Source organism: Frankliniella occidentalis, unplaced genomic scaffold (assembly GCF_000697945.3).
Source record: "Frankliniella occidentalis isolate FOCC.00 unplaced genomic scaffold, Focc_3.1 Scaffold30, whole genome shotgun sequence".
NCBI classification, from domain to species: domain Eukaryota; kingdom Metazoa; phylum Arthropoda; class Insecta; order Thysanoptera; family Thripidae; genus Frankliniella; species Frankliniella occidentalis.
Window position 1 is genome coordinate 434457 of NW_026267160.1, and position 23343 is coordinate 457799.

General features: G+C 47.9%; 1 protein-coding gene across 2 annotated transcripts; it reads right to left on the reverse strand.

Moving 5' to 3' along the window:
* Nucleotides 1–547: 547 nt before the first annotated feature.
* On the reverse strand, nucleotides 548–23005 carry LOC113208222 (zinc finger protein 865). 2 transcript variants are annotated; one of them, XM_026425130.2, is made up of 4 exons: nucleotides 22836–23005; nucleotides 17303–18905; nucleotides 17118–17216; nucleotides 548–7577 (listed from the first exon to the last, which is right to left on the reverse strand). In XM_026425130.2, exons 2-4 carry the CDS (start codon nucleotides 18887–18889, stop codon nucleotides 6027–6029), a joined length of 3237 nt encoding a protein of 1078 aa, XP_026280915.1. In that variant the 5' UTR covers nucleotides 18890–18905; nucleotides 22836–23005; the 3' UTR covers nucleotides 548–6026. The 2 variants fall into 2 exon arrangements, with proteins under 2 accessions (XP_026280915.1, XP_052121768.1); XM_052265808.1 differs by lacking the exon at nucleotides 22836–23005 and adding an exon at nucleotides 19095–19623.
* Between the last annotated feature and the right edge of the window lie 338 nt (nucleotides 23006–23343).

A 23343-nucleotide genomic window follows, 5' to 3' on the forward strand; every position in this document is an offset into this window, starting at 1 on the left:
AAAGCATTGCAAAGTATCAGAGCCCTGGAATGAGCGAGCCTAGACGCTCATGCGACGCCGCGCCACCTACCGGCATAGGCTCAGAGCCGCTCAGCTCATCTCCGGGTGAGCCGAACGGCGCTCAGCTCAGCTCAGCTCAGCTGAGCGGTCGACGCTCAGTCGGGGCGACAGAGACAGACGTATCTAGCAGCGGCGAGTGCGAGAGAGACGCGAGCGCCCGGCCGGCCGGTAGACCGTCGATACTCCCAGCTCGAGAGACTTTACAGAACCTCTACCTACCCTACCTCACACCACGTTTTGGAAACGAGCGTCCGGGCTCGCTCATTCCAGGGCTCTGCAAAGTATGCGCGGGCGGGCAGCGGGCACGGGACGGCACACGGTCGATACCCCGCGTCCGCGTATGTTCCCTGTGCGCATAGAGTATCGCCAGTACCCTAAGTGTTGTATATTTATAAAATTTTTGAATTATGTCTCCAGATTTGGACGTCTTGTTGATTCTTCGTATTTGTGTTCCTTGCTGAGGGTATGTTAAATGATATTGCAAACCTTACTTTGGACGATCGGTGAGCTTTAATATTTTCCAAATATTCACAATTTCACATTCAATTTTGAGTGACAACATAATAATGTTACAAAGAAGTTCACTAGAAAAATGAAGCAACAGAGGAGTTTTGCGTGCATAGGAAGAGAAATAGGAATAGAGAGGTTGGTGAGCAAGGCAAATGACAGGCAAAAGGGGCAAATACAATATTATCCTTGACATCATTGAACACAAATCATGTTACAACTATCGTCATACAAAATTGAGTTTGAGTTTAGATCAATATGAGGTAGCTGAAATGTACTCAAAAATCGTCTGTGAGCACATGATAAATATTACATTACTAGAACACACTTTCAATAACTATAAAAGAAAAGGAAACAGGGAAAGAAGAGGCTTATAAATTTACTGAACTTCTGAATGATTATAGCCAACAGGTATATTGAGCAGCACACACCTCATTTAACTTTTACACTGATGAAAGGCTCAAGGACCAACACTATAAAAATGTACGTATATCAGTTACATAAGGCCATGCATTTTAGCTCATTGGTATTTGAAACTTAAACATTCCAGAGGAAAGATTTCATTTCTGTATTTTATGATTCTTAAGTAGAAACAAATGCTTTGCGCATAATGCTTTCTACAACTTTAAGCTTATTAATTAATAGAATCTCAGTTAATTTGATGATTCTGGGTGGGCCATATCACAAAAAAGAAACAACAAAATATCCATATATTTAATTCTAAGGGTCTGAGAAAATCACAAAATCGCTGGGTTGATGAGGGGAAAAGGAACCTTGTGTGAGCTTGTTAAAAAGTTTTGGGAGAGTTTGTTGTCGTCTCCGTGTCATTTGAAGAACTCTTTCAAAATAAATATTGGAAGAAAAAACTACTTAGAGCACAATGCTTGTCATATTTTTAGATCCAATAAGAAGCCAAAACAAATTTCAGATTTACAAATGTTTCAATTTATTTTTGAAATGGATCATGAAATGATGAACATATATGTTCTACAAGCATCATCTGTACAGCTTGAACGGAATGCATTAAAGTTAACCACTAGACCAATGGCCTGCATCCTGGAAATTGTTGTGTTGGTTACAATAGGAATCTACCACAACAGCTGACAGCTGCCACTTAAACTCACCATAATCTACCTTTTTAAATTTGAAATTGATTGTTTGATAAGGAACAAATATTAATGTACTACTAGTATGAATCACAAAAAATTGACATGAATTGACCTTCATAAAAAAAAACTGTCATGTTCAAATCAGAGGCATGTAAGCAGTACAGCTACAGCTGATGAAAACGATTCATTAAGAAAAAGCTGGTTTTCAAACAATGTACTGTCATGAATCCTACACAGGAAAAGAGAGCTTTATAGCAAAAATCTACATCATGAACGTTACAATTAAGTACATTGAAAAACGATTTGGAACGAGATCTGTATAAGATTGGAGGGAAGTTATTGACAAGAACACTACAACATCCAATAGAAAAAAATGAAAGACATTTAATGGCTTTAAATACTAATGAATGAGGCAAATGAGTTTTCTTTCAGGAGAAGGAGAGGAAGGCTGCCAGATCTTGAGGTTTTCATGCAGAAAACTATTCAAGACATTATTCGGTAACTCCTAGGACATGAGATTGATGAAATTATTATAGGAATTTAATGCCTCAAATTTATGTCAGTAAACTTTAAATAATTTTCTTTTGGACCTTACTGGAACTATACACACAATAGCACCATGAAAACGACAATATTGAAAAAGTCACGTAGAAGAGTATGAACCTGAATGAGAGAGACAAACTCTTTATCAATTGATAGCTTAGAACAGCAAAGGCCCAAAACAGAAAAATCTACTCTTAAGAGAGAGCTGGTAACAATCTTTGGCACAAGGCAGAACGCCATGAAATGAGCAAGGTAATGATGACAGATATTATGCTTGGAATTCCTATAATTAAGAAGACCAAAATTAACTCTATGCCATACAAAGGACACTCTGAACATAAGAAGCTAACAAATTATACCATATTCAGATAGGAGATAAATTCGAGGCATTAATGCATCACATAATCGCTGTACAATTGAACTAACTTAAAAATAGTAGGTACATAAATCTGCGTTTAAAAAAAATTCACAGAGGTATTCTTACACTGCCATTTCTCTTATAAAGGGAATATTTATACATTACAACATACAAAACATACCTATTTAGGTGCTCATATTTTATCTGCTCAACACATAAATATTTACTGTCTGCGTGCATAAATCAACACAAATATAAACATGATCAAAAAAGAAAATGAATAGTAATTGTTATCATTATTAATCAGACACTTTCAATTAGAAATAAGAATAGATAAAACAAGCATGTGGTATATCACAACAGTTATGAGTCGACACAAAGAGCTTCCAGTTCCGACAAGACAGCCAAACCATTAATCTAACTTTCAAGACTGAATAGAGGTGGAAATATTCCTAGTCCCTAGTGGTAGGTCACAGACACATCATCACGATCTATCAAAAAGAAAAAGAAATTCCACTCAGTTGGCAAACTGTATCTTACCACACTAATACAACACCCCTACCTACAACCATACACACCTGCTTGACAACTGCTAACAACTTATCACATATCAGTATTTCCTTACGCCTAATAATTTCCATCAGCCTTAACAAGTCTCCACCAGGGTCATGGAATTTCCACACAGTATGTTATGATTAAGCGTTTATCACATCAGGTAACTGTCAGCTGCATTGGAACGATAAGTCTTGCACAATGCATTAAAGAAAAGAAAGGAAAGACAAAATAACACATTTGCCATTCTAAAAGAAGCTTGTCAAATATCATTATTTGTACACCATCTAGCAAGTAACAAAATAAACTTAATCTCTGATCAGTATTTTACAGCATGTCTTGAATAGTACACAGAACTTAATAAATAACTGGCTATTAAATTTTCAGAGCAAAGTAAGAACTGTTGATACAACTTTTAAATAATATCCGAGTATCTTACTGTCATAAACCTCAAAGTTTTGATAATCTCAGTAGTTACATCTCACCATAATACAAACAAGTTTAGGTTGTTGTAATATAAATATGAAACAATTCAAATAAATAACACATTTCCTACATCTGGATTTGCTAAGCTTACAAAAACAACATAATGATCAATAAAATAAATTAAAAAGTCAATAAATAAATCAATAAATATAAATAAATAAATAAATAAATAAAAACAAACAACAAAGACAATAAAAAGATGAGATAAATAAATATGTTATTGGTAAGTACATACATATTCACACAAAGATATATGTGAAACATAACACGTAAGTTATGAACTACAACATTTAGTTATTGCACGGTGTCTGAGAACTTCTAGTGCGATGTACCTCATCTCTTAGATTGCACCAAAATATCTGAAAAAGGCAATCCAATAAGTAAAAATTTGCAGGGAATCAATCTTTGATTCCTGAGTTCAGTCTTCAAGCCACAACCACCTCCATTCTATTTTCAATATTATCACGGCACCCTTCATATAGCATGGCAAAGATTTCCATGACAGCTAATGTCTGTTCATGGATCCCATCAAGGACACAAACTTGGCATTGGGATTAACTACACACATAAACAACTAGCACAAACAAAATTTTTCAAAACACAATAAATTGTTGGTCATTGCATTTGAAGTATCAGATCTATAAGAGACTTTAAAACCGCTTCAGTACAAAAGAACGTTCTATTCCACTTACTATGCAACCATTGCCACTGGGCCATATATAACTCCAAAAATAAAATATAGGCCTGTGCTCCCAGATAGTTCCATCCATTACACATTCCTAAAATCACATACACATTTCATCACAAAATACCAATCCAAAACAGTCTACTTACTCCCATACATAAGTCACTTTCTATCACAACCTTAAACCTTTATCCACTCAAAATCCATTCACAAACTGACATTGAAAATCAATACACAAAAATAACAAAGTTTCTGTTCTGAGAATCGAAGGTTTCTAAATATATTATAACCATACTTTTTATTAAAAACCATTGATTGTTATCTATTTCAAAATGAGGTATTTGTAGGTACTCAGTATTTATTGCGAAGAGGGTCCACGGAAGCATCTTTCCAGAATAATACATAATCACATATATGAAATAACAGACAGTTGTATCTTAGCAAAAGTTGCATCAAAAAACATGCCACATGACATAAATGCCCATACATGATTTTTATACCTACTAATTAGTCAAAAGGACTGATCAATAAATATATCACACTCCCTTAGTGATTACTGACAACAGATAAAATACTTCTGAGCAAGAAATTCAGACATTATTATGGCGACAACACGCGCTATTCTCATCAATCTGGAATCCCTCTTCTAGGCAGTTAAACACACAACTTTCCTAAGGAGTAAATGAGGTATTATGTTTGTGAGCTTGAGCTGAGCAAAAATGGCAAATGAGCCTTATAGCCTGAAAACGAGAAGTAGTTCAAAATGCCAAAAACTTGCTTCAGCTCCCAGATAAAATGTTACAGTTTTGCATCTATTGCTTATTATTCTTAGAGGATACACAGTAAGATCACCGAGAGCCGGCAAGAAACAGCATGTGTGGACCTTCTGACGATGCTCGTCTCCATATACACATCCCTGTATCAATGTACTCGTAGTTTTGTCGACTGTGCCGGCTAAGCGACAGCCCGAACTAAAGGTGCCCCCAAAATGAATGTCCCTCGAGGTGATGCGAGGGCACGTTGCACGTTGCACGTTGCACGTTGGACAAAACGTTCTCTCGACATTCGGGCGCGCTGGGCGGGCCGCCGCCTTCACACGGCAGCTTGGCGGGCCGGCCTACCCGGCGCGCAGCCGGCGCCATCAGCGTCTCCTCGTGAAACGCTCATCTTGGGGACAGCTTTACTGAACTAAGTCTGCTTTACGCCCGTTGTACGGGCCATTCATTTCGGCACCGATGGCGAAAAAATTGCTATGGAGGCAACGCATTTCAGAAGATTTACCTGTGTACTCTATTAATCCTAGTTATACACGGCAGTATTAAATTGTTTGTACTGTGAAATCCATAAAAATAATATTTAGATTACTTAATAAAAATGAATGAGGCAATGAATACATTGCGAACGAACTTTCTCTTACGGTGTAATGAAATGAAAGTTGGGTGTGCAACCTTGCATTACACACTTCTTGTGAGCTTCTGTTAAATAATCATATAAAAGGAAGACATGTAAAATAGTTGTCGATAAAATTGCTAATAGTGAAAAACATCTTTGATATTACAAATAGGGTCGGGAACGGGAAATCTTATTATGGTTGTTCGTTGTGTTACATATCAGTTTAAGGAAGAGGTCTCGCACATCACACAAAAACCGGACTCTGTACCTGATCAAATAAAAATGACGGGCGGCTGTTACTGCACCCCAAATCGAACTCAATCTACGTCAGGGTTTACGACGAGGCGTCCACCTCCCCGGCGGGGCTGGCCGCAGGGCTCGCTCTGCTCGGAGGGCGGGGGAGCGCCAGCATGCCTCGCTCTCTCTGCGAGTGGTGGATGTGGGTGGTGAGGTGCTTGGAGAGGTAGTCGGCGCGCGCGAAGCACTTGCCGCACATCTCGCAGTGGTAGGGGCGCTCGCCCGTGTGGATGCGCAGGTGGCGCGTGAGGTCCGACTTGCCGCCGAAGGCCCGGCCGCAGAAGAGGCAGACGAAGGGCCGCTCGCCCGTGTGCTTGCGCACGTGCAGCTTGAGGTTCTCCTTGGAGCGCACGCACTTGCCGCAAAAGGGGCACGCGAAGCGCCGCTCCTCGCGCTGCCTCAGCATGGTGTACAGGTTGTCTTGCGAGTTGCGAAAGGCGTCGGCGCCGCCGTTGGCCGTCATGGAGAGAGCGAAGGCCAGCGAGTCAATGGTGTCGTCCTGCTCCGTGTCCGACTTGGCGCCACCGCCGCCGCCGCCGCTGCCCGGCGCGCCGGACCGCGAGGCGGGCCTGGCCTCCCCCGTCACGCTGCTGCGACTGCCCATGTAGTAGTAGTCGTCCAGGGAGAACTTGTAGAAGTTTTGGTGCTCCGTCTTGCTGACGGGCGCGCTCGAGGCGCGCTCCACGCTCCGGCCCAGGGCCTCGTTGGAGCTGGACACCTGGTCGGCGTCGGTGTCCACGGGCGACAGGCTGGCCGTCGGCGGGGCGGTGACGCGCCCGCTGGGGTGCGGCGGCGTCGTGTGGCCGCCCATCATGAGCAGCATCCTGGAGCTGTACTCGGTGGACGAGATGGGCTCGAGCGGGGCGCCGCGCTGGTGGGGCAGCGGGTCGCACTCGGCGGCGCTGGGCGACCGCGAGCGCAGCTTCTCGAGGGCGTGGTTCAGCCGGTGCTTCTTGAAAGATTTGAGGTATCGAAACTGCATGCCGCATACTTCGCACGTGAAGAGCTTGTCTGCGGGCAGGCGAGCACGGTGGTTCTGCTCGCGGTGCTTTAAGTAGGCGGACCTGTATCGGTAACTCTGCCCACAGACCTCGCATCGAAAGGGCTTCTCCTCGCCGGCGCCCCCCGCCTCGCTGCCGCTGTCGCTGAGCGCGGCCAGTGACGGGTACTTACTGGTGTAGGCCGCGTGCTGCAGTGCCATGTGCTGCTCCAGCAGCCAGGGCGACGGGAAGTTGGCCAGGCAGATGATGCAGCGTACAGATGGCCCGGCCGACCCCGCCGGCGTGCCGCTCACGTCGTCCCCGCGGAGGTCCAGCGGAGGCGACGTCAACAGAGTGGGGTGCTGGAGCAGCGACAGGATCGGGCCCCCGGGGCCTGGAGGGCCAGGGGGACCCCCAGGAGGCGCCCCCGGACCCCCATGGCCTCCAGGGCCCGGCCCGGGCGGAGGGATGGGCCCGCCCCACGGGCTGAAGGCGGTGCCGAACGTCGGAAAAGGGAACTGGAACGGCGTAGAGGAGCGGCTGCTGGGCTGCGACTCACCGGGCCGCGCTCGCGAGCTGGAGGTGCACGGCCCGACGTACAGCGAGTCCTGGAGGGCAGAGAGAAACGGGCGTCACACGACATGGGGGCACGGAGCAAAGCGTCTACCTCACACAACAGCCCTCCCACAGCGCAGCGCGCGCAGGTGCTCGAAGCGCCGTAGAGGCGGGCAACCGATCTCGGCGCGAGCTCGGGAGCCACGTAGATTGCCTACCCTCTCGTTGACAGGCGCCCTCCACGCAGACGCTGGGCTGAGCGTAATCCGCACCAAAATCGTTCGTTGTTTGTTCCTAGTATGTTCCTAGACGCCGCGCGTATTGTGGCGTTCACAGGAAGGGGTATTTAGGGCACGTTGCACGTTGCACGTTCCTAGTATGTTCCTAGACGCCGCGCGTATTGTGGCGTTCACAGGAAGGGGTATTTAGGGCGAAAAGATTGTTTGGATGTAATAAACGAAAGCGATTCATACTTAATCAATTTTACAGTTAAGCTTTATTCATTACAAACAGAAGATAATGATACATGCTTTGTAATAAATAAAAAAAATAAAGGGAAATATTTTCTAGTGACTTTTTAAATTAATATACAATTAGCAAAAGCCAACACAAAATACGTGCGACCTAGTGGCTGCACATTATAAATAAGAGGAACGACGGGGAATGAGCCAGCTGTTCACATCTCGTGTTCTTTTGTCATGCATTTGTACCAACATGTCATGATCACTCAACTGTACATTATTTCCGTGTGATGAATAAATTATGTGAAATTTACAAGCATTTAATCACAGACTCAACACAGATTTTATCTGTAGATACAAACATTGACCTAAGAAAAAACGACAAATAATTATACTGCCTAAAAATAAACACAAAACACCTTCCACAAGATCTCTACATTACAGCAATCACTTGCATAACTGTCTCCTTGGGGAGAAAAAAAAAACAATCGTAATTACAACCACACACAAACAAGACAAACCATGCCCACAAACATAGTGCCAGGCAAGACACAGCCAACCATAATCAAAAATAAACATCACAACTAATTTTACATAACAGCATGTATACGTGGAATGCTTTAAAACAACGCAAACGGAAATTCCGCGGAGGAATTTATGTTTCTTTCAGCACAGAAATAAAGTTGCGTGAAACCATGATTAACAAGGATTTAACGGGTGAAATTCTTTGGCTTCTCTGACCTCTTACTTGTGGTATACGTTCTCTATATCAATAGAAAAATCGCAGCATGCGCCAGTTTGCGTTACTTTAATGCTAAAAACAGAACCACTCATGCTTCCCGATGACCTTGAAATGAGTTTAATTTCGAAAAGTATTCGTCGATCAAGACCGAGCACAGACTTTTAGATCACATTACATCCAACCGTTCCCTCACCAACTAACCAAAACAAAACTGAATTTTGGGATATGTCTAGGTCTGTAGTCACTACTGATAAGAAGCTTTGGTATCCAAAAAGTCTTTGTGTTAGTTTTATACACAAAATAAACACTGATAACGACAACAACGTAACTCTTTTCACAGACTTGTAAATCTGGGGGATATATAATCTGATTCTAAACAAAACACTTGATGATCCACTATAGGAATAGCAATAGAGCGCATTTTTCTCAAAAGAATGAAATCACTTTTACGAAGGGCAAGAAAAGGCCTGAATCAATAAAACGACGGAGTGATGTGCAACATGTGACGATAGAGGGTCTCAAATCAATGAGTCTACCAAAGCGGCATTTTTCTCAGGCGAAGTCGGCAGACATTGTGCATCAATTTTCATTTAGAAAACAGTTTGGAATCGTTCTTTAACATTGCTATGATTGTAGCGGTTAACAAGAAAGCAGAGCGTCTTTATGACGTCAACCTACATAATAAGAAAAATTCAATGGCGAGTTGCGGCTGCTTTACCCTGTTCATATGTTAATAACACGAGCACAGCCCGTCTGCAAGTGTACCTCGGTACAGTGTCTAGTGTACTGAATTTGAGCTTTTGTATCTGACAAAAATTAAAATGAGTCTAGTCAAATATAGTTCTTTGGTAATAGAGCCAGAATTTACAAATCAAAATACAATGTTATTTTCAAACCACATACTGATTCTATACTTGAAATTATAGATGAAACTTGGTCCCTTGATATGTATTGTAGCATTTTTCAATCCATTTTAACGCAAGAACAAAGAGGTTACACTTGAAACAGAAAGCGCATTTTGTTCAGATTCTCATGATAGTAACGAACCCTGCTCGACAAAAGTTTAGAGCAAGCACGCAATAATACGGAAATAACACATTGATTTTGGGAAGACCCTTCAAGTCAAACGAAAGACGTAGTACGTACGCACACTGCTGTCGGCCAAGTTCGGCCAAGTTGAATTTTAACCAAGCATATTGCTTATTCGGAATTCTGGTCGTTATACGAGACTGACAAAGTAAGCAAGGGACAAAACCGTTAAAATCGAAAGTTGATAAAATATCGGCCAGGTTCTTAATTTAATTTCTACGCCCGCACAATATTCGATCAGCAGTTACAGCAATTCATAAGATGATTTAAGATACGGAATGTCTACCTATAGCTAAACAGATACTGTCCACAATAACATGGTAACAATAGATTTGAAAACAAATAATAGAAGCTAACAAGATTTCTTATAACGTGTCCATCGTCATAACAGTTAAGCAGCTACAAAAATATTCTGCCTCATTTACAACGAAACAACATCTAACGAGATTATGCGCGTTAACCCTGACGCGAATAATGCACAGCAAAACTGTGGGTCTTCAAAAATAGATATATATTTTAGACAAATGAAATATTGTATTGTAATATTTATTGCTTCTGGTTTACGAATGCGTAATTTGTAGTGCGTACTGTTTCAGAGCAGTATGGTGCCTGTCAGCTTTAACAAAAGTATATTAGCATCATTACTCCCTAAACCTAACAAAAATCTGTACAACAGAGGGAATTTCAGCAACCAAAACGCCTTTAGCTCCTGGGTGGCCACCACGCTTCGTCATCACCTTTCACAACCAAAGAGATATGTCTGCATCAAATAAAATATATATCCAATGGCTGTCGGGCCCGCATTACAGATTTCGACCCATACTTAACATCTGTTCCCTTATGAATAAGAGAAGTGTAACGAGATAAGGATGGCGGGGGAAAAGCAAGTAAGAAAAACGTTTCCAAAGACAAAATCCACACAGTTAAAATTATTTAGTGGAATACCGGGTAAAGTAAAAGGGATTGGTCGAGTTCAGAAATATATCATTGAAGGCAATTCAACTTTCTCTGCGCAAAAAATAAAAATAATATTTGTTGTCCCTGAATTGCAGGATAATAAGCTTGAAATTAAACGGCTGTTATCATCTGAAGTGCGGACAGGAATGTGTATTTATTGATGCAGAAGTGTGGCAAAACAAATGGTATGACCTCCAGGCTATTAGTTGTACTTGGTCGCGTTCGCTTCTTGCTGCAGCGCTTGCAAAGTACTAACCACTAAACTATTAGTAGTATCACATTCCACTCGAGCTTCTCCATCCACGCTCTGCCCACCACCCGATCGCCCCTAATACTGTTAACAAAAATCTCTACAACAGAACAAAATAAATAAAAACAAACCCAGATAGGACAGGTAATGGGGACCTCTATCACAAGTGAGTACGATGAGGGACACCCTCCTACTATGGGGCCATGCACAAATCTTGTAACGCATACATTTGATATGAAAGATGAGTTAATTCAATAATGATCATAGATGTGCAACAACGCACTAAAGAGTAAATGGCATTCTCACAGAAGTACAATAGAAATGCGTTCCAAAATATGTGCATAGTCCCGTACATTGGCATTATAACACACAGATAAACATCTGTGAAGCGTACTGCTCAAATCGCATGCGCTCCACTCATCTGGGCTGATCAGGTTGGGTTTGGGATCAGGTGTACGTTTCCCAACCATGAAAAGCACAAATTTTGTACCGACATTACTTAAACAAATAGATCTCAAGGCATCCGAGTGAATGCACAGCAATCTCAGTCATTTTCTAAAGCAAAAACTTTGAAACACTTAATGAGACAGTCTATTTGTAAACAAGTCATTTATGAGAGGGCCAATAACGTTAAATATTGTTTACAAAAGACATCTTTGACAAGGATTCTTTTCCAAATGACACAATTTATAAAATATTGTTTCTAAACAATTTTAACTGTACCGTATTTACCCTTTAACAAGATACAAATATAGTTGGTCATTGATTTGTTAACTACGAGATTTTCTGTGAGCAAAGGGCTGATTGAGGGGGAGACGGCAGGGCAGAGATCTCTGACGCAAAGAAAACACTTCCAGGTCTCTTTACGTCTAGTATAACTAGTATGAATAATGGTTCTTTCAGAAAGCCCGTTCTCCGTAGACCCTGTTAAAATTAATTTCAGAAAAAGAGAATTAATGACAGAAAAGATCATATACGAAAATAAAAGGGCTGAAAAGAAGATCACTTCCGTTTTATAACTAAGTGATGGATGATTGAGAGCGGTGACAACTATGATCTCAAACAAACGATATAATCTTTGACAGAACTTGGAGGGGCACATAACTAGTGATCTTGGAACTGAGTAAATACGGTTCTTTGTTTTGTCAATTAACAGAAAATGTCGTGATACGCATAAAACACGTTCGCTCTGCACTCTTTCATTTCAAAACTAAACAAATATCATATTTACAAAAAATTAAATATGTATGTATAAACATTATCACATAAAGCGCTACCTACTGTACGGGTCTCTCTCCATTCACACTGTGAATACTAAACAACGCGATCTCGCTACACGATCCAGTGATTCACATAGTTAAAAGCAGCCTATATGGTGGGATCTTCATCAAAGCTCTAGATTCGGGCCAAATGTGTACAAACTATAAATGAGTATAACGATTATGCCAAAATACATCATCTACACAGTTTCCTTTCTATGTTTGTACGAAACACAAACACGCAAACCTAAACCAATAAATAACCACGAATAAACATGAAATGTATTATGTTATTTTTAAAGAATGCTTTTTAAATCCTTCAGTATAAATATTCTATATCTCAGTTAAGGACTAGATAACCTTCGAATTCCTCAATTACAGTTGCAGCTCTTTTTTCCATTGTACACACAACCTGCTCCTGAGCTATTCACCACCGCTAGCACAACATTGTAACATATCCTAATGTTTTGTTAAAGCACTCGAAAAGATGAAAAGCGAGTTTGTTTTTCATCACATCAGTCTTTTGAGACAACCGTCAGCTTCGTCGACCCGCGCTCTGAAGCATGAGTCACATGTCCCAGCCAGTCTTAATGTATAGTCATCTTTAATGACACAGAGGTGTCGATACCTCTACATTAGACTCTGCCTTCTCAGCAACGGTAGTAATAATATCTATCTTTCGCCCACTTGAAGAAACTCTTAGATATATTATTTTCATAATTCCGAACAAGACCAATTAATGAAGTCGTCAAACAAATTAATTTAAAATAAGCTTCAATAAAGAATGTCTTGTAAGGGCTGAGGATGGGCAATATCACAAGCACGCCACTGATTTGGGATAGTCTAGCGTCAAGGTATCGTCTTGGGTACTAAGGAGATTCCAGTGTTTAACTCAAATACACTTTTGTAATCGGCAGACAATAACAAGTCTATTGTTTTTAAAACAACGTACGTCCGAGCAGTACGAGAGATATGAATGGAAATACACTTAGAGCTCTCCTAGAAGAACGATGATTAGAGTCAACGCACCTCCATTTAACATCAACCTAAAACAGAACAACCGGTTTAAACGAATTCCCACGATTTTTTTTTTAATTTATCTGGCGCTAGCTTAGCGTCTCCTTAATGTTACCAAATCAACTGCAAGGCATACAGAACTACTTCACTAGTTTTAAATGCTGCTTACAAATATTTTATCTATCAGTACTGCATTTTTCCTAGAGTCTACTTACACATTGGGTTTAATATATGTATTGACATTCAACATTTAATGGTTCCTATAAAGTGTAAGGAAAACCCTGGTTCCTATCATATTAGTTTATCAAAACTACTGAAGCCTCTTATTTGTGATCAATTTCATCCCAAAAAACATTAATTTAAACTATGCCACAAGAATAACTGAACAATAATGCCTATTAATTTGGTTATTAATCGAACGGCAGATATATGTGATCATTATTGTTGAGCTCAGATTACAAAACGTTGAGTGAATATATAAAATACACCTGTGAGGTTTTTTATATGACTCTTCGGCAAAATGCATCCGATAAAAGAAAAATTTAAGAGACCTTTCATCACATAAAACCGATAGCCATAATTTAACACAGACAGCACTACGTGTACTTATTGCTGAAACGGTTCGGGGCGAGCTCCTCTAAGTGCACAGGAAAGGGGGAAGTGGGAGGGGGCCTTATAGGATTACCGCATTTGGACGCGGCGTGAATCAAAACACAAGACGAGAATGTCCTCTAGATCTTGCTCGGTTAATCTAGGTATTACTTACAAGGATTTTCTATTCTTTGTGGCATGCACGAGTGAATTGTTTGTGTTTTAATTTTAATAATGCGAAATAGTGGGTACGACGGGGCAAAGTTTAGATTTTGTACAAGGGAGAACGCCTGTGAATATCTAAGCTACTTGGCAGAGTATCAACTCCCTCTCACCCCCACCACCTAGTTTTTTTTCTAACTAAACATTCCGATATGTAGCTATCGCCGGAGCCAACGGCAACGGTGCAATACATTGGTATCAACATTCATCGGTGCATGGAAGCTACGACGAACACATTACAACAAAACGGGAGAACGGAAACTAAAACATTACGTTGCGGAGTAAAACGCCGCGCTATAAAAAATCTTTAAAAATATTCTATCACATTTGTCCTTACTTCGTCTATACATCATACTAGAAGCACTTACGCCCCTACAACACAGTCTAGCCTCACACACACGTCCCTATTGAGGCTGCGCTTGCGCCTCTTCCCCCGCGTCGACGGGGCTGCCGGGCGAGGATAGGAACTTGCGGACGTACTTTGGATAGTGGGTCTTCTCGTGCGCCTTGAGTATGGTGGAGCGCGAGAATGTCTTACCGCACAGGGTGCACCGGAACGGGCGCTCGCCCGTGTGCACGCGGCAGTGGTCCTTCATGTGGTGCCGGAGCTTGAACGCCTTACCGCAGTACTCGCACTTGAACGGCCGGTCCCCCGTGTGCGCGGGGAGGTGGGCGATGAGTGACCCCACGTCGGGGAACGACTTGCCGCAGAACTTGCAGAGCACCGTGTTGGGCGCGCCGTCCAGCTCCATGATGGGGCCGTCGTGGTAGTGCGACACGCTGGCCAGATGGTTCTCGATCAGGTTGAGGGGCTCCAGCAGTCCCAGGCCGGCGCCCAGGCCGGGTGGCGGCTGCATAGCGAGCTGCTCGCGGAACTTGAGCGTCTCCAGGCTGTGCGACAAGATGTGCCGCGTCAACTTGCTCTGGTGGGGGAACGTGGCTCCGCAGTACGAGCAGAGGAAGGGTCGGGGCGGGGATGCCCTGTCCCCATCCACTCCCCCACCCCCTCGTCCCCCCAGGCCCTGGCTCTCCTGCAACCAAAAACAAAAAGGAACATCAACTTCTTTTTTCTTTCTAACCGTTTATCGGTGATTGTTACTATGGTCGTTAATGTGATTAAGAATCAATGACTGTCCATCTTAGAGGCGCATTCTTTCGGTGCAGCTACATTCGGTTTGTCACAAAGCCACAAAGTCTCTTGCGACCAACAGTGGAGGTAAATCATCTTTTCGGTCATCTATCTTAAGTGCAAGGAAAAGTGAGGGAATTCCAAAATTTCACCCCCCGAGCGAGTAGAGTACTAAAAAAAGGCATTAAGAAGTTGACGTTCATTTTGTTTTGGCAGCAGAGGCGGGGAGGTTTGCTCTGGTAACAGGAAGCTCTCCTACAACCCCGCCCCATTCCCCTCTCAAATCTCTCAATCTTCTGCGTTAATTTAGATTACATAGCTATGAACCATGAATCAAAAGAAAAAAACTAACAAGAGAAAGATAAACGTAAGAGCCAAGAGAGAGAAAGAGAAAGAAAGGATAAAATAATTTAAATAAATATTAAACAATCAACGGCCAAAAAAATGAAGGTCAACTTCTTGAAAAAAAGCAAGACAGATTAATTTTCCAAGAAGAACATGCGTGCAATCACATATACATACACACATACATCCACTGGATCCACATGCATTTAATTCTCCTTTAGGACAGTGTGAGTGCTGCTTTGTCTTTTTCAGAATTGCAAATATCTTTTATTTAAACCCTCATAATTGGGTCTATATTTATTTAAGACATCGATCTGCCACTATTCTTAATTTACTTCGGGGCAATTAAGGAAACATTTTGTGTGCTGAATTTAGTTGCACACATGTAGATTATTACCTCGTTTTGACTACAGAAATTGGGCACTCGCTCGAGGGGAGTTGCATTGAACCGCCTGTGTTAATCGGCTATAGTCAGCAAAGAGCTTCCCGTTCTAAACTGAAGAACCAACGACAGCTGTTCATCATTCGGTCATGACTGATTCAACAAAATAAAATATCTTGACGATGCTTTACGCGTTACGGACACAACATACTCGCCCTTTCTCGGACACCTATGGTCCCAGTTTTTGACGGTTTATAAGTGTAAAAGCCGGTAGCGTTTTAAATGCAGAGTACTAGTTCTAGTTCTAGGATAAAATAATACTGGAGCGATTCATAAAAGCGTCTAAAGATAAAATACAAGTAGTAAATATATTTGGCTGTCAATAAATAAGCTGACAAACTATGATGTAAAAATGAAACGATATAGTGAAAATAAATTACTGTCTATTTTTCCATGCAGAGTAAATTGAGACATGCAACGATAAATGATGGTCAAGGGGTTGCAATAGGTAAAAAATATGGGGGTGTGGGCAGTACTGTGAAGGTGGGGATAAACGTAACCAAACAAGGAGATGGGTTTCATTCATGTGCCGGGAATATCACTCATGGTGTTTGTGAGTGGCGCGGATGCGAATTGTAGAAACCGCGCGCTCGAACGGTTCTTTCGCACTTGTCGCGATTCTAAAGCATGCGGTACGATAATTATGGGATCAGCAAAACCAAATGTGACATATTTCAGTTGTAACTTCTAGATTGGTTCCAGTTTTTCTAATTTGCAAGACACTAGGATCTATAGAAAGGATATTAGAGGTCATCTATCAACAAAAGTTAACGGCATCTAGATGTCGAATTTATTGAAATTCTAAAAATGTTTTCTTGAAACATCTAAGATGAGTGACGAAAACATCTAGAAAGATATATATACATAACGCTGTGCTGACGCTACTTCTACGTCCTTCATGTCTATGTAAAAGAGCACCGCTAATTATGCCGAACAGCAACGCACAAACCGAACTGTCGCGTAACCCCTAGGCCTCTCCCTAAACACGTCGCCGCGCCTCGATACTCGAATGGGCCCGCCCCGCGCAGGTGTGGGAGTGTGACTCGTGGATCCGCAGGAGTTGGAATGTATACAGTCAATGTCACTCACCGAATCGGGCGGATGCCGGCTGTAGTCTGACGGGCTTTCACTCGTGGCGCTCTTGTCGTCTCGGTCTCCTCTGTCCCAATCCACTTCCTTTTTCAGAGACTGTGGGACCAAACAGGAAGGCAGATGAGCCATCTCAAATCACCCGAGGCACTAAAATTCAAGTCAAAAGTTGAAGAATCACTCACCAGTGGCACTTGCTGCACGGGCGGCAGGCCGGACGGCCCAGGGATGGGGCTCCCTGCTAGGCCGAGGGGCGTTCCCAGGGGCGTGCCGAGGGGCGTTCCGAGGGGAGAGGTGAGGCGGCTGCTCGCGGCGGACGAGCAGGGTGGTTGGACTAGTGAGAGTGGTGACGAGGGCAGGCCGCACACCCCGGGTGGGCAGCCCGAGCACCCCGCCAACGTGGCCGGGATGCCGTTGTTGTTGTTGTTATTGTTGATGTTGGCACTGCTGCTGCCGCTGTTGCTCGGGTTGCTCAGGTTGGTGGCCATGGTCATGTCGCTGGGCTCGCCGCTGCAGGTGCTAAGCGGGGACCCCGCCATCATGTCGGCCTCGTCCGCCGAGCAGTCGGCGTCCGCGGGCCCGCCAGGGTCCGGGTCGTGGCAGTCGTAGTCCGGGCTCGAGTCCCCGCGCCGGAGGTGGTCTATCCGGGACTCCACCCTCGAGTGGTCCATCCTGGATTCCATCCTGGACAGTGGCCGCGCTATCCGCTTGCTGGGCGGGCCCGACATGCCCGACGACGGCGAGAGGCTGCGGCTGTGTGACGGCGGCCGCGGGGGCGGCGGCAGCGCGGGGGCGGGCAGCGGCGGCGAGTCCGGGCTGCTGTTGAGGAGCCGCGAGTGGTGGTGCGTTAGCGGCAGCGGTAGCGGCATGGGGTGCGCCAGCAGCGGCACGTGGACGCCCGGGTGGGGGTGCACGCCACCGTGTAGGCCCAGCAGCAGCTCCCCCGGCTCCAGGAGGCTGACGCCGTTGGCGGAGCTCCTGGGCGGCGCTGACAGCGGTAGGGGGCTGGGCGACGAGACGGACGGACTCTGCCTGTGCCTTTGTACTAAACTCTGGGGGTGCTCCTGAGGTGGCGGCGGCTGGGGTTGCCGCACATCGTCTTCTCTGTTCACTTCACGGTCTTGCTGATCACTGCGATCTCTTCTCCGGTCCTTGTCTTCCCTATCTCTATCACGTTCTCTTTCTCTTTCCCGTTCCCTTTCTCTGTCTCTTTCTCTATCTCTGTCTCTTTCTCGTTCTCTCTCCCGTTCCCGTTCCCTATCTCTATCCCTATCCCGTTCCCTCTCTCTTTCCCGTTCCCTCTCTTGGTCTCTATCCTTGTCGTCGTGCTCTTTGTCGCGATCCCGGTCGCGGTCCCTGTCCCGGTCCCTATCCCGCTCCGCCTCCTTCTCGTGCGACTTGTCCAGGTTGGTCATCTCGGCCAGCCCCTTCACCTTGAGGCTCTCGGCCGTCTTGAGGAGCGCGGACAGGCGGCAGTACTCCACATTCACCTCCCCTTTGTACATGAACTCGACGAGCGTCCGCAGCTCCCGGAAGCACACGTCCTTGAGGATGACGATGGGGTGGCGAGCGGGGTGCGCGATGAACAGCGTCTGGAAGTAGGACGAGCAGGCCGAGAGCACCACCTTGTGCGCACGGATCGAGTGGCCCTCCTCGGCGCAAGCCAGCGTCACGTCCACAAGCGACCCGTCCTCCAGGAGCTGACTGAATACGCCGAGAAGGTTGCTCTGATGATTGTTCCACCTCAGACAGTAGTGCTCCCCACTGCCCATGTCTAGTCTTCTCACCCTGCAACAGACGGAACAGACACGAGTTAGACTAATGTGCCGGCGTTTTCACAGAACGGGGAGATAAGAAAGGAAGGAGCGCGAGGATTCTTGTCACAGCTCGTCAAATCGAGACGAGCACAACTTGCGAATTCTTGGGGAGGGGTGCAGCCCTCGCCGCCCACCACCGCCATCGGCCCATTCTAATTACCAGCACACAGAGGAGAGTGTAACCGGGCGCCGCCGCTGCGGCTGGGAGCCGCCGAGGCGAGAGATACTGCGTTTAGGAGGCAGCGAATAACGTAGCCAGCTACGTCAGCAGCGGCCAGCTTTGAGGAGATTTGAAGGAACACACACACGCACACACATACACACACCCGCACACTGCAGCAGAGCCGCGCAGCTCCGAAACTGCTGGCTGCTCCCAGGATGCAAGGCGGCCAACTATTGTAGTGGCACAGCAATTAAAAACAAGAGTAATCAAACAGTGAGAAAACGCCGTCAAAAAATGACTGTACGCCCTCATTCACGAAAGCGGCGATAAAAACGCGAGTATGCGAACAACTTCTCTTCACAGCCTAAGTCAATAACAGTTTCTCTCTCTCTCTTTCCAACAATGGGGCGCGCCACTCTCCGCTCTCCCAAAACTTCAACGACAAGAAAGAAGGAAATTTGGCAGAGCAGCAGCCTGCCCAGCCTGCCCGGCCGGGCGATAAAGGCTGCACGGGCGCCCACTTGGCGTGGCGTGTCACCTGCGCCCGTGCACACCCGCGCCGCCCTGCCGCGCCCGTGCGCCTGACGCACACCGGCGTCCACGTGCCCCGCCATCGCGGCGCACACAGGATCCATGATTGCGTGTGCAACGCGATTTTGGCGGGCGGCTCGCGCGCGCACACATACGTGCACACACACACACACATGCACACGCGTCGCCCGAGTGATGGTGTACGTACTGTACAGCCGGCGGGGCGGGACGGGACGTATGATCAACGCGCACACTTCACACGCCGGCGCAATGAACAGATAATGCACAGGGCACTTGAGACACGTGTCATAGCGCTCACCCTGCTCGCTCTCTCTGTCTCTGTCTCTCTCTCTCTCTCCTCCGTCTCCCTCGCACACCACCACCACCAGACATGCATAAATACATTTCCCCAAGAGAAGTTCCCGCGCGCGCCGCGTCGCGTCTCCACCGGACTGACTGACACTACCGCACACTAATCATTATCACCCCCTCCGCAGCGACAAGTTGGACGACAAACGTTTACACGCACACATACACGGCACACACACACACTCACACACACACCGTCCCACCGTCCCGATGAAGGGACACCAGGGAGATCCGATTAATTACCCACAACGCGACCGAAGAGGCGTGCACGAGTGTGTGTGTAAGTGTGCGTGTGGGCGAGTGTGTAAGTGTGAGTGTGCGTATGTGTGAGTCTGTGAGTGTGTTTCGCGGCGCGGTGGCGTGCACGTGTGGAAGCCCCCGTCAATAAGTACCGCGAGCGTGCCCCCCGCGCCCGCCGCAGCGCGCGCCCGCCCGCACCATGCACGCCGCCGGCTATGTACGAGGTATACATACATGGCAGATACCAAGCAGAGATACACGTCCCTCTGCCATACAGCACAGTTGTAGTAAAACTTGCACACGAGGCGCGCAAAAGCAAGAGAGAAAGAGAGAGAAACTATATGGAAAAGAACGGAGACGGAGAGACCCGGCGCAACGTGTGAAAATATAATGGACATAATAAAGGACATCCGATTTAGAAAAAATGTTAAATAATGATAATGTAATAGACACACGGGGCCCAACACAGAGACAGCCACACACACACAGCAACACACGAACACGTCCATATACTTCCGTTCGTTTTCCAGATCGATAATCTGCGGCGCAGTGACACAGTACCCGGCCGGCGCCGCCGCAGCGCGATCACGCACGCAGGCAAATTAACAGTTTGCACGAACGCCATCAAGGCGGCTGGGGGCGTGCGTGCACGCACCCGCGCGACCACGCACGAGAGGACGGGGCGACGGACGTGCGAGCGGTCGGTGGAAATGCCTTCGTGCACGCCACTCACACCGCGCGCATACACACACTCACACACCATCGCAGACACCCACGCACACACACACACACGCACTGGCCCACACCCACACAACCGCACGCACGCACGCGCTAAGCACACGCACGACTTGATGTCTTCCGCTCGGCAAACAGTCGTGCCGTGTCATGTCGTTACGTTTCGGCGAACTCCGCAGCAGCGAGCGGCTCTCGCGGCGCGCGGGGCTCGGCTCGGCACACGTGCCCGCCGTGCGTGCGTCCACGGCCGCGTCCTTGCACTCACGGCACGTCACAATAAAGGACGGGACGGAACTCGGCGAGCTGGGCCCGAGCACTCGCGAGGAACTCGTTCACCCGCTCACTCACTCACTCGTACAGGCACGCACACGTCCACTCACTCACTCACCCACACAACACTCGCGGCAGACGAGCGAGGCTGGCAGAAAGACAGGCGGACTGTGCTGTTGCCGTGGGCCCCGGGGGACAGGGCGCGATGGGGCGGGGCGGGGCGGGGCGAGCGAGGCTGGCAGAAAGACAGGCGGACTGTGCTGTTGCCGTGGGCCCCGGGGGACAGGGCGCGATGGGGCGGGGCGAGGCAGGGCGGGCGCAGGCCGCACTCTCAAACTGCTGCCGAATCACGCGGCTTCGATCGTCATCGGCAGTGAACACTTCCGCACTGCACGCTCCCGACCCTGCCCACCCCGCCCCCGCCCCGCCACAACCCGCTGCGCCGTGCCCTACACCGCCGCCCCGCGCCGCCCCGCCCTGCCCTCCGACCGACCGACCCCGCGCCGGGCCGCGCCGGGCTGCGCCGGGCCGGGGGCGCCGTGCCCCAGCTGGGGTTGCCAGGGGGCACGGGCCCACCCCGAAAAAGGTACAGTGAGACACGCCCACTCACTCCCTACCGCCTACTGTACTCGGTGTACTCGCACAAGAGGGGCTGCACTGGCTCACTTCACTGCGCCGTCAAGTATCCACTGGCACACACTTGTTCACATTCACCGACAGTCACACTTGCTTGCAAATCACCGCCGTCGGCGGTCACTGTCTTGGCGCGTCGCACTTTGCGTAGAGTTGTCCGTGCACACTTGTGTCACTGCTGCTGCTGCTGCGGAAGTCCTTCGTCGGGGTTGGGCGGCCCCGGCCGGGGCGGCGCAGGGTGCGAGCTGACCCAGTGCCGCGGCGCGGGGCGAGGCGCGGGGCGCGGCGGGCGCCTCCTTGTATCAGCTGATTCGTTTAAGTGTGCGGGGGCCCGGGGCGGGCCTAGGCGAGCGCAGCCGAGCCGAGCCGGCCGGGGACACAGCAGTCACTTTGACAAGTCGCGGCCGAGCCGAGCCGAGCCGTGCCGGGCGCGGGGGGGCCGGGCGGCCGGGCCGCGAAACGGCACGTGCAATCAACGCATCATCCTTGGACTTGCAAAAACCCGGCAGTAGGCCCGGGGCCGCTCGGCCCAGCCCGCCGGCCCAGCGCTCACACACTCGCACACGCGCGCGCACACACACGCATCCACAAGCGCAGGGCACTGGCGTGACCTTGGCGATGCACCCCTGTCACACTGCACTTCACTGGATGACAGGTCGGGGGCGTGGCGGGCCGGGCGGGCGGGCGCCGCGGGCGCCGCGGGCGCCCCGCACCCGCACCATGTCTACTGGTCCAGGCACGACCGGCAGCGGCGACGGCAACAGAAGCAGCAGCAGCAGCAGATGAAGTGCGTCTTGAGGTGGGCAATCCGATTGGCGCGCAACACTTATCCCGGACGGGGGCGGGCGGGCAGGCGGGCGGGGCGCGCTCGGAGGGAAGGACACTACGGGCGGGCGAGCGGGGGCGCGCGGGCGGGCGGGCGGCGCGCGCGCACGCACTAAACTACACTTGTGCCATTACCTTCCTTCATGAAATAGAATAGTGGTTCTCCCTCGGCAACAGCACACACACTGGCGCGTCCGGCCCCCAGTGACGTTGCCGGCCGACTGAGCCGCCCAGCGCCGCGCTACAGCGTGTGGCAGGCCCAGGCCCAGGCGCGGCGGCGCTCGGCTCGACTCGGCTCGACTCGGCCCGGCGCGGTGCGGCGCGGCGGGGCACGGCGCGGCACGGCGCGGCACGGCGCGGCGCGGCTCACCAACGCAGTAAAGCAGTCAGTTGATAGTCGCGCTCACGCCCGCACAAGTCAAGCCGGCGACCGTGCTGCTCCCTCGGGGTGGCGTGGGCATGTGAGACGAACGAGGGAAATCGCCTCCCGATTTTAGGAAGGCGACCACAATCGAAACGCGGCTTGGAACCGGATTCGGGCCGCGCCTCGCACGGGGGGATTTCGGCGGCTCGCTTGACTCGCGCGGTGGCCGTCGCGGCCGTGGTGGGGGAGCGGTGGGTGGGGACGCCGGGAGCGAATCGT